The sequence below is a fragment of the Rhinoderma darwinii genome, chromosome 1 (assembly GCF_050947455.1).
Source record: "Rhinoderma darwinii isolate aRhiDar2 chromosome 1, aRhiDar2.hap1, whole genome shotgun sequence".
NCBI classification, from domain to species: Eukaryota; Metazoa; Chordata; class Amphibia; order Anura; family Rhinodermatidae; genus Rhinoderma; species Rhinoderma darwinii.
Genome location: NC_134687.1, coordinates 298,914,030 through 298,925,726, shown reverse-complemented (window position 1 = coordinate 298,925,726; position 11,697 = coordinate 298,914,030). Strand labels below are relative to the sequence as shown.

Below are 11,697 nucleotides of genomic sequence, written 5' to 3'. Positions count from 1 at the left end.
AATTTATTTTAGGTACACTAAAATTTTTTGAGCACAAGCAGACAAACACAATTGTTTTTTACCCATTCTTATTATTTATTTAGCATGTGGATTAATTTACCATTGTAAACACTATATCATTAAAGGATAATGGTGTCCTTTCTATAGCCGTTCATGTAAACTGCCATGGGCAGGGAAAGTCTTATATGCAATTATCTATAGTAGCAGAACATGCACAGCTCCTCAAGCAAGTCCCCTTTCATACTACATTTTATTATTTGGAAAACCATTAACCCAGCCTAAAAAAACCATTCCTGAAGTATTCCATAAACAACTATTGGCTAAACAGTATGTAAAGAGTTTAAAATGTTGTGTCTAAAAGGCTCAACCTTTATAGCTACTCACCAATACTATTATTTTCTTCATTTATATAACCCTAAAATGTTCTGCAGCGCTGTACAAATTGTCATTACAGCCCCGCTACACCACACTTCTCCATTCTTACCACTTACCCTTGACCCCCATCACCACGCAACATTGAACCTTTTAGGCAGTTTTTGCATGCATATTGCAAGCCAAAACCAGAATTGGATCCAGGAGAGCAGACCTATAAGGCCTTATTTACACGACAGGGTCCGAGTGTCGGCCGGTTTGCATCCGTTCCGGGCATATCTGGACAGTGACATCTGGGGCAACTCCTGAAGTGGAATCCCCATGTGGCCGGTGATTCCACTTCAGGAAAAGCCCGTCGTCTGTGTCCATTTATGGACACTGAACGTTACTGGCTTCTCCTGGTGTGGAATATCCCAGTCACAGAGTGTTCAGGGATTCCGCTTCAGGAGTTTCCCGATGTAGCTGTCCAGATATGGACAGAGACATCAAGCGCTCTGTCCAGGAGCGGAATCCCCGAACACACGGGGATTCCGCTCCTTCAGGGAGCTAAAGTTGGGCTAGAACATAACAGAGCAGGGAGATACCTCCCTGCTCTGCTATAGTGGCGTCACTAAAGCAGCAGCAGCAGCAGCAGCTGCCAGCGGCGCCATGGGAGGTGTCGCTGGGCTAGGGCGCTTTTAAAACAAGCCAGCGCAGTGCCCCCTTCCTCCTGCTGTACAACCCGGCCCTGCCACACAGTACCCCTGTATACAGCACCCCCACAATGTAGAAACTTACCTGCAGCATACAGCGATTCGTTCGAGTGGCATAAACTCCTCCTCACATGCACTCTGCGCTGTGAGGAAAGCGAGCGACGGTAGACACAGCCGTCACTCGGGACACATGTCGGTGATGGACGTGTATTATCCGGCCCCATAGACTTCTATGGGAGCCCGGCCGAAAATAGGGCACGTCCCATTTTTTGGCGGCCGGTTTTCCCGGCCCGTCAAAAAAAATTGGTCGTGTGAATAGCCCCATTAGGGGTTTATTGTTCCTACTGCAGCGTTTTATGAACGGCCATCACCCGGCCGGGAAACCCTGTCGTGTGAATAAGGGCTAAGGCCTTCCTTTACATATTTCTTCTGTTTAGCTTCAGTTCCTGGTTTTGGCTTAATAACTACATGCAAAATCTGCACTGTGGGAAACCGTCCTTCGAATATAGTACTGGCGCAATAATTTGGACCTGGAAAGCAATAGACTGTAATGCCGCGACACAATCTAATCTTTAGATGCACAGTACAAGATTGCTATAGAAAAGTGGCATAGATATAGAAAAGAACATGCAGCGTTTCACACAAGGAACAGATGCATATAAACATTTATTTCTTAGTAACACCATTTTTATAGTTTTTTTTATTTATATCTTGTCTGAATAGTAAAAAATAACATTTTTTTAAAGAAAAAAACCAAAAAAGTACAAATCAGGAACAAGAAGACTGCTTGAGGATTCCTTCCATCTTAATACTTGATATATACTGTTATCAGTGCGAATTCAATGATGTACGAATTCCATTTTTTTCAGCATGCAGGAGTAGTAGGTTTGTTGTATAGTCATTAGTGTATCCAGTATATTCATCGTTGTGTTCCAGGGTTCCAACCTATTCCCTGGAGATGCAATATGTTCCCACAAAGCCACAGGCTGACATTATACAAAATTAAGCAAACATGTATTCAACAAAAACGTCTTGGCAAGAGGCTTCAGCACACACATTAAACGCAAATCACCAGTGCTTATTTTTCATTTTCAAAATTGCATAACCAGAACGGCAAACACTAAAGGCCTTTATACAGGGACCAATGATCAGGCGAACAAGCTTTCGTACAAACGCTCCCAATCATAGCCCTGTGTAAGAGGGGAGCAAAAAGCAGATGAATGAGCGAAGGCTCCTTCGTCTGTTGACTGCATCTATTATGCAACTTGTTGTCAGCAGAACATCTCTCCGTGTAAATAGGGGATGTGCTGCCGACAATACGTACACTGTATGGGGATGAGCGATCAAATAAATCATCTTTCGTCCCCATACATTTTACATTGGTTCATGTAAAGGGCCTTTGAACGAGCACCGATCCACCTGTGGTCAGCGCTCCTAATGGGAAACCTGTCCATGTAAATCAGTTTTAAGAAGATTTGAAATGTGCACTTATTTTTAAAGACATCCCCTTACGTCTTTACAGAGAAACCCTAATTATGGTTTGGCACATCGGAATATTTTTTTCCAGCGGTTAGCGTTAACCAATGGGACATGTTTGACATATAGAACAAAACAGCTATGAAGAGGTGAGGACAACATGACAATATGATCATGACCAGGACTTGGTGCAATACTGGCATGTAAAACACAAAATAACGGAACCAACCGTCTGAAGAACGGAAGCCAAAGTTTGAACACAGTAGCTACAGATTAAAGCGATCTGGCCAGTCAAAATTTCACATAGCTATTTTCTTGAATCATTTTTGATATTAGCCTCTGACAGCTTAAGTCTCTTTTTTTCCAAAATCTGTTCCTCAAAGATTTTTCTTTCCCTGAAAAAAATAAAAAATGTAAATATGATGAGAATATTATCAATGTAATAAATAAGTACCAGGTATGTGGTTACCTTTTAGTGACACAAGGCCCCTTTAAGTATTTCACTTTAGCTTTTTCATAGCTCATTTGTCCTGTGGCAGCAATTGCAAAGATGACAGCCTGAAAAGAAAAAAAATGTAAAAAAAAAACAAACAAAAAAAAAACGTATACTGAAAGCATATGCAATTGTATAGCTGTACAGTTAGATATATCTGATAAGCCCAAAGAAATGGGATGCTGGGTATGTACTGTATGCACTGGGTGGGGTTTATATAATTCCAACAATATATTTTTTTAAAAAGGCTTCACCTAGGTGGAGCCCACTTAATTGTATATAGCATGCACTGTTAGTGTAGGGTCATTAATATCTAGGATACATAGAAATAAATTAGCAGAAGAGGAACCTGCAATAGAATAAGTTATTACGAGACCGCTGGATCGGCACTAGTTTGCTCCTGTCACAAGGAGCTATGTATGGGGACGAGCGCTCGTTACTCCAATCGCTCGTCCCCATACATTTTTATCATGTCGGCAGCACGTCGATGTGCTGCCGATAACAATAATAGTTTAAGGCATTTAAAACATTGCAATCAGCGTTTGCTCGTTCATCTGCGGATTGCTACCCCGACAATTATCGGGAGTGAGCGTTCTTTGTGCCCGATAATTGGCCAGTGCAAAAAGGAACTCTCGTGTAGGGTCAATTAAGTGGGCTCCACCTAGGTGAAGCCTTTTTGTAAATATATTGTTTGAATTGTCCACTATTGACTTCCATTATAAACAAACAAAAAAAATTCTTTAACTCCTTCCCGACCGCCCACCGTCTTTTGATGTCAGGCGGTGCAGGTCCCCAGTCTACAGTGACGTCTTTTGGCGTCGCTATAGATGAGGCTGATGAGCGCTAACTAACAGCACCTGATCTCAGAGCAGCCTCCTGAATACAGCTGGGGTCGGAAAACATTTGTACCCGAGCTGTTTAACCCTTTGATCGCCGCGGTCCGTGACCGCAGCATAATCAAAAGGGAATTCCCCTCTTTGATCGCATCACCGGGATTCCAGTGATGCGATCAATCACCGGGGAATCCCTCTGCAGTCAGCCCTGGAGACCTTCAAAGGACCCCAGGGCTGTCTATGTCTATGTGCTGCTCTAACAGCAGCCTGTGTCATAGTGACACAGTGTAATGTATTAGCATACAGGAGTATGTTAATACATTACAAGTAAAAAATAAAGTTACAAATAAAGTTATCCCCCCAAAAAAAGTCATTATTTTGCATAAAATATATTTTATTGCCCCCACATTACATAAAACCTACACATATTAGGTCTGCACGACCGTAATAACCTGCCAAATTCATTTAAAAGGTTATTTAGCATGAAACGTGAACGGAATAAAAAGAAATAAAAACAATGCAGAGAATCGCTTTTTCCTATATTCACGCTGTAAAAAAAAATAAAAAATTGCGTGGAAAAAATACTATTTCTCTAACATGAAAACAAGGCCTCATACAGCCACGTCAATGAAAAAATAAAAAAAGTTATTGCTGCTGAAACGCAGAGAGACAAAAACAGAAACATTTAGCTGGGCATTAAGGTCTTTTCAGGCCCGGTCATTAAGGGGTGAAAAGGGGTTGTCTAGTAGGTATATTTTCATATACCCTATTAGGAACATCTGAGTTAATAGAGAGGGCCCCCTCTTTAGGATCCTCATCTCTTGGCCAAAGTGGGGAGAGATTACAAAGAGCGTCTCTCACTTGTTTATCTAAATATTGCAGTGATATTCTGGCATGTACATACTGGAACATCTCCACTTGACACTATATTGATATGCCATTACCATTTAACTTATATTCACTTTTATCTAGAAAATTATTATTAGATGCAATATGAAAGCAGAAGATTTTACCTCAGGGAGCAGAACCTCAAAGATAAACTGTGTCTGATCTCCGAGCATTAGCTTTTTTGTAGCACCGCTCATTTTCTCACAGACGGTCTGTAGGTAGCACACCACAAGCTCCATCTGCTCTTCATCTTCAATATAGGTTTCTAGGCAGTTTATGCGTCGGTTTGATGCCTGAAATTTCTTTAGCCATTCAGACTTTTTTTTCCCTGCCAAGATGGCTAAAAGGTGATTTTCTGCCTCTTTGTTGTCCACAATAAACTCCACCAGTTTCTCATTTGCGCGGTCCCTGGCTGCGCGTGCTCGGTCAGGAAGCAGCTTCCGGTTCCTCTTCTGTGACTCAACGCCGATTTCCTCTTGCTGATCTTCAGTTACTTCTAAGTCTTCTATGGGGAAAGGTACTGCTCTCTTGCCGCTTTCCAGTTCTCTCCGTACTGGCAGACCTACAGTACCAGAACACACCAATTGCAGCATGGCACTCATTAAAATGTGTAATTCATTATATTTTTTAGACTTTTAATGATATTTTTCAAGTTTACGTCTTATTCTTTATTGAGGAAGTGTTTATATAGTTTATTTTATGTGGATATCACTGGAGAAAAAAAAAAGTGGGTCTGAAGCCTAAAACAGAGCTTTACACACTACTTGGGTGGATAACTGGACAAAATATACGTGAAGTGTGCTCTAACTAAGTCTTTGGTCCACTGCAAGGCCGCTCTGCGATCCTTGGTACGAATGAGGTCTGGCTTTCTGATCAGTCTAAGGCTGAAATCACACATCAAGTCTTTGTTAAAAAAAGAAAAAACTGCATCAGACACACTCACACACACCATAAATTATCAGTCTTCCCCCTTATACGATTCCCTTTTTTTGGATCCACTCCTATGTTTGCCTCAAAAACGGCATGCTTGAAAAAGGCTGTTTTGTAGACGAAATCTTGCACAAACAGAATAAAAGGTCTATGATTGTTTGCGTCTAAGAGGGGTACGGTCTTTTATTTGTATACTTGACAGTTTGATGGAAGCCAGTTGGACAGAGACTCAGTTGGGACTTGCTCCACGTCCATTGAAAGAACTTTGGATGCGGTCCATTCCCCACTATTACAAAAACGGAATGTGTGATTCCAGCCTAATGAGACCATTGCGAAGCTCCACCATTGAATCTGCTGCAGCACACAGCACTGGTTCACATGAGTGAATGTGTGATCAGTCACAAAGCTACGTCCTAGCAAGAGAATTCTGACTGCAACTGTGCCGCTGAGGTGGCCTTAAAGGCTTAAACCCAGACAGGCCCACAGAACATAAAAATAATATTTCATGGCACAAAAAAAAAATTGTATTACAAGTAATAGACAGCATGGTTTTACGAATGACAGAAGTTGTCAACTTCACCAGATTTGTTTTTAAAGGTAAGTAGAAGCCTAGATTGAGGGGCCGCTGTGGATATAGTGGTTTTGCGGCAATTTTGCGAAAATAAAGCACAAATTGACCGTGACCTGTGAACACTGGCTCATAGAATGTTGCATAACTTTTTATCAGTTATACAGTGATTAAGTTTTATTTACATAAAAATCCAAGACTCCTTTAATTGAACCGATTCGATTTTTGCAGAGGACACCAAGTTATTGTAAATTAGTACGGTCTATGGAAAATGTTTATAAATTACAAGCCGTCTTGAACACTATTAAGATTTACTAAAATGCGGCACAAATTGCGCCAAGAAAGCGCAGTATATAGCATAGGCCAAATTTATTATGTGCTTTAGACACTTCTTTTTCTAGACACTTTTCAAAATGGCAAGAAGTGCTGCGAAGAGGAGTCATAAAATGAACCAGATTTTTGTGCCCGACATGCACATTTTTTTAGTACAAAATATTGATTTAAAGCACACCAGCTAAGAAGCGGTGTAAGGAAGAGAAAAGTGACTGACATGTCTAGCAAGATCCGTGCGCTACGGTGATAAATTTGATACAGTTTCTGCATATCTGGTCTAGTTTTATATCGCCTATCTTTAATAAACTGTATTGTCAGGAGGTAAACTGGTAGAGTAATTTGTTGAGAAGGATCTGGGTGTATTTGTAGCTCTTAGAGTAAATAACAGCATGCAATGTCAATCAGCTGCTTCTAAGGCCAGCAAGATCTTGTCGTGTATTAAAAGAGGCATGGACTTGCGGGACAGGGATGTAATATTACCACTTTACAAAGCATTAGTGAGGCCTCATCTAGCAGTTCAGTTCTGGGCTCCAGTTCATAGAAAGGATTATCTTTATTAACATGATATCACCTAGAGACAGGCAGACATGTTATAAGTAAATTCACACAGTGAAGTTGTGCAATAACCACAATAATAATAGTTATTCTACCATTAGTCCTATTTAGTTCACCTAGCTTATGAATGTTGATAACTGAATGCACACATGGTGCGTGTGGGTGATCTCATGACTGACGCCTTTTTATTTCTATTCGGTTAGCCCACGGATGCATTACATGGAATGGGCTATACAAATTTACTGTGCAGAGAGAATTAAACCTCACTGGTGTAGGAAAGGTATGAGAGCAGATTTGAAATACCTTTATATATATATATATATATATATATATATATAAAAAAAAAAAAAAGATGGTATGGTTTCCTTTTCAAAAAATACATAAAAAAAACAAAACAGAATGCCCCTTAAAGTGAAAATCTACTGTATCGCCAGATATGTCTTTTCTTTATGTCATATAGGATAGTGCCAGGGGGGAGGGTTTTGTATGCTTTGTTTTGCATTGTATAAATTTGAAGCTTCAATAAAAACATATGGTTTAAAAAAAAAAAAAATGTAAAGTAAAAATCGACTTACTGATAGCTGCAGTGCAGTAAGCCTTAAAAGAACCAGAAAAGGAACCACAGCCTATAATACAGTGAAGAAAATGTAAGTTATTGCCAAAAAATAGTGATACATTTCATCATACAGCGGACATGAAGAAAAAAGAAAAGTTGTCTTCTCCTAACCAAGGCCATACCCCGCTCACAGTGCTAATCAGTTTGTAGCCCAGCATTAAGAGAAGCAAAACTAAACATAGGTTAGAAAAAAAAAAAAGGACTTAAAGCGGTTGTCCAGGAATTTTCTTTCTAAAAACGGTCCCCCAGCCTTGGTTTGCCTTCCCTAATACCCCCTATTAAACTTCTAACCGGTTTCAGTTTGATCTAAATTGTCACTGCTACCGTTTCTGCTTGTTTACATCCCTTGCTTCTGGTACTGGCTGTTTCCTGTCTTGTAACTCACCATACCCATGATCCCTTGCTGCATCTGAGGAGACAGCTTACATCCCCCTTCCTCCAAAGCATCTCAGCTATTTGCATACTGCCACACCCCTTTATGTTCACAGTGTGATTCCCTGCTCTAATTACAGGCACCCAGCTCCCGACACACACTGTCTTACACACTAATAATCATCATTATCCTTTGTGCTTCCATCTATCCCTGATCGAATTACAGGCACCCATCCCCCTCCCCCACCCCTTTAACTGACTGATAGATGTAATTCTGCCCAGTCCACCTATGTCAGACATCTTGTTACACACAAACCAGTATAAAGAGAGATAGGCCTATCCCTTTTATACTTACATGAATGGTTTGTGTTGCGCAAAGTATAATGAAGTGCTGTGGTTTGTAGAGAAATAAACCAGTCCAACAGATAGATGAAAACAGTTTGAACACTTTATTCAATTAACAAATGTTGTTGCAGACAGTAATTAGGCAAATAGATTAAAAAAAAGGGCCATTAGCGATAGGAGAACAATAGAGGAGGAGTAGGGAGCGTGGAGGACAAGATAAAAGGAGGAGGGGGCGTGTTAGGGAAGAGACAAGACGACCAGGCAGTGCGGGAACTACGAGCGTGAAGAGGGCTGAGGAGGCGTGGACGACGAGATAGAAGGAGGGGGCGTGTACTAAGATTGATGACGCTCCGTGTCTTTGCTCAGCCAAGACTTCCTGCTGTGTAAAGACACGGCACATCATCAACTACATCTACAGGCGGCGGGACCAGAGGCGGCGGAGCCCTGAAGAGCTCATGAAACATCCGCCTGGCCCACTGCCTGTAAATGTAGCTGATGACGCGCCGTGCCTTTCTCAGCCGGAAATGCTGGCTGAGCAAAGACACAGTACCTCACAGGAAATAAAAAATTTACCCTGGGTGCGGTCATATTTTCTCATACATATCATTGGGTGATGCAATTCCTATAATTCAAAGATGGTAGTATTTGCGTTCACTAAAAAAGTGCAAGAGTAAGAGCGCTTAAGAATAATTTTATTAGGTATATTTATTAAAACATGGGCTAAAACTAGCCAAATTATATCATAACAGGCTACCAAACAGGGAGCGACCAGGATAGAGTAGCAACCAAAGGCAATAAGGAGAGGGGGAGAGAGAGGGGGAGAGAGAGGGGGAGAGAGAGGGGGAGAGAGAGGGGGAGAGAGAGGGGGAGAGAGAGGGGGAGAGAGAGGGGGAGAGAGAGGGAGAGAGAGGGAGAGAGAGAGGGGGAGAGAGAGGGAGAGAGAGAGAGAGAGAGAGAACACACAAAAGAGCGAGCGAGCGCGAGAGGGAGAGCGAGCACGAGAGGGAGAGCGAGCGAGTACGAGAGAGAGCTTGAGCAAGCACGAGAAAAAAAAAAATAGAAAATGTTTCCATTCACACCTCTGAAAATACGTCTTCCAAGTGCAGCTTTAAGGGTAGGAAGAGGCCGGCTGACACACCTCGAACCTCTTCCGAAAAAACATTAGATCCGATGACAGCAGCCTCAATAGCCATGCCATTAAATATAACAACTATCAATTTGGGAGGAAGAGAGAAACCTGAGAAAACAGGTCTGGTCAGATGGATAGACTCCAGGGAACATCTGAATCTGCATATCAGAAGCGCTTCAGCCAGTCTGAAGCCAGTAGGATCACAGTTCGTCCTTTTCCGCCTTTATCTTCTTAATCAGCCGCAAATGCGGGGGCTGGGTTGAGAAAGAGGTAAGGAAGGGGGAACCAAGTCCATGGGATCACTACAGAATTTGTCATGAATACCAAAGTATCGCCAGCTGTAGCGACTGAATGTACCTTGTGAAACTATGAGGTTGACTTCTGTTTTAGAAGTCACAGATCTGGGTGAATACGTCGGGGTGAAAAGACTATTCACCGGGATCTATAATTTTTTTAGATAATCGGCTGCACGTTTCTCCACTCCTGTGATGAGGACTCCCGAGAGTGCCGGAACGTGAAGGTCCACCCATGCGAGAACACGGGATGCCTCTTTCATGGCTGGCTTACTGGGTGTGCAGCCTTGGTGAATGATAAAAGCCATGGCCATGTCTGTCTGTACCCACATCAGGTGTTCCAGGAGATGTTGCCAGTGAATTATAAAAAGATCACTCTTAGATCCTGTATGTTGATTGGCAATCGAGCCCCCTGCGTGTTTTATCGACCATGGACTGATGGAGGATATACTCCCCCAGCCCAGGAAACTAGCATTCGTAGTGAACACCAGTTAGTGAACCCAGAGGAAGGAGCCACCCTTGATCGGCAAAGCGGCCCTGACAGATGGAAGGACCAATTAGGAGACCGGGGGAGGGGGCTTGTCCCAGTTGGCCATCTGCAAAGCACTGAAAGGAAATTGAGCCAATTGAATCACCATCAAGGCCGCCACTATTTTTCCAGGGAGCCTCATACAGACCCGGCGTGAGAAATGGCAAGGTTGACAGAGAGTCTAGACCAAAGCGAATCAGTCTCGATTGTGAGCCTGAGGCTCACCAAGTTTTCCCACGTTAGATGAGGGGTTTTACAAGATTCTTACCTAATAGGGGGTGACCACAATCCTCATGGACAGAAGTGCCATGAAGGCTGCAATGACCTGGGTAAATACGCAAGGATCAGTGGACAAATGAATGGAATGGAGACAAACTGATAATGCTTAGACTGAACTGCAAACTGGAACCGTTAATGGGGCAGGGGAATAGGGACAATGTAAAGCCGCGTCCATAACGACAACTGATGAATGAAATTTGTCCGGTTCCATTCATGTAATGACTGATCAAAGAGATTCTATCTAAAAACACAGCAAACAGACAGGGTGGATTTTTCCTTTGCCTCATGAACAGTTTGGAGTAAAAACTGCGAACCTCTCTCTCTCTCGGGGGAACTGGTACAATCATGCCCCGATCTAGCAGCGGGCACAAGGTCAGGGTAAAACCTGACTTGAGAGGATTATCAAGGAGGACAAGCTGGAAGAAACGATCACGGGAAATAGATGTAAACTATTTTGTACAGGGTCGATACAACCTCCCCCTGACTCAGGCGTCCTCATATTGTGAGAGCAACACGTCCTGGAAAAGAAGGAGGAGCCCCTTCAGGAAGTGTGGGGTTTGTTTGGCTCAGACTTGGTCAAGCTGCGACTTTGCTGTTTGCGCGTTACCAGAAGGCACAGGACTTAAATAATTGTCTTTTCTTAACTTGGAAAGAGGATTCTCTCTCCGCTCGGGAGGTCGAGAACTACTGAAAGGAACAAAAAGGCAACGACTTATGGCCTGGTCCCGGATGTCAAACCCACACATAACCTTAGTCCAGCTTTTTGCCAAATAGGCATTTACTGGTGATGGGGAGACCTGCAAGGGACTTCTGCAAAGCCAAGTCCACACTATAGGTCTTCAGCCAGAGAAACCTGCGAATAGAAAACAATATAGGCAGCAGCTAGAGAGGAACGCTTAGCCGATTACAGAGTGTCTGAACAGAGATATTTGCCGGTGTGGGCAATCTGCTAGTTCTTCTGCTGGAGCCCCATTAAGGATTCCCTGCCTGAGTT

General features: G+C 42.6%; 1 protein-coding gene across 12 annotated transcripts in view; it reads right to left on the bottom strand.

The window, feature by feature from the left end:
• Positions 1 to 1,711: 1,711 nt before the first annotated feature.
• PWWP3A (PWWP domain containing 3A, DNA repair factor) overlaps positions 1,712 to 11,697 on the bottom strand; it is a 66,286-nt gene continuing 56,300 nt past the window's right edge. For all 12 annotated transcript variants that reach the window (XM_075825390.1, XM_075825393.1, XM_075825396.1 and 9 more), the window contains 4 exons: positions 7,716 to 7,766; positions 4,880 to 5,316; positions 3,010 to 3,098; positions 1,712 to 2,935 (listed from right to left, as the gene is read on the bottom strand). In XM_075825390.1, coding sequence (XP_075681505.1) covers positions 2,848 to 2,935; positions 3,010 to 3,098; positions 4,880 to 5,316; positions 7,716 to 7,766 — 665 coding nt within the window. In that variant the 3' untranslated portion in view covers positions 1,712 to 2,847. The remainder of the gene's footprint in view (positions 2,936 to 3,009; positions 3,099 to 4,879; positions 5,317 to 7,715; positions 7,767 to 11,697) is intronic.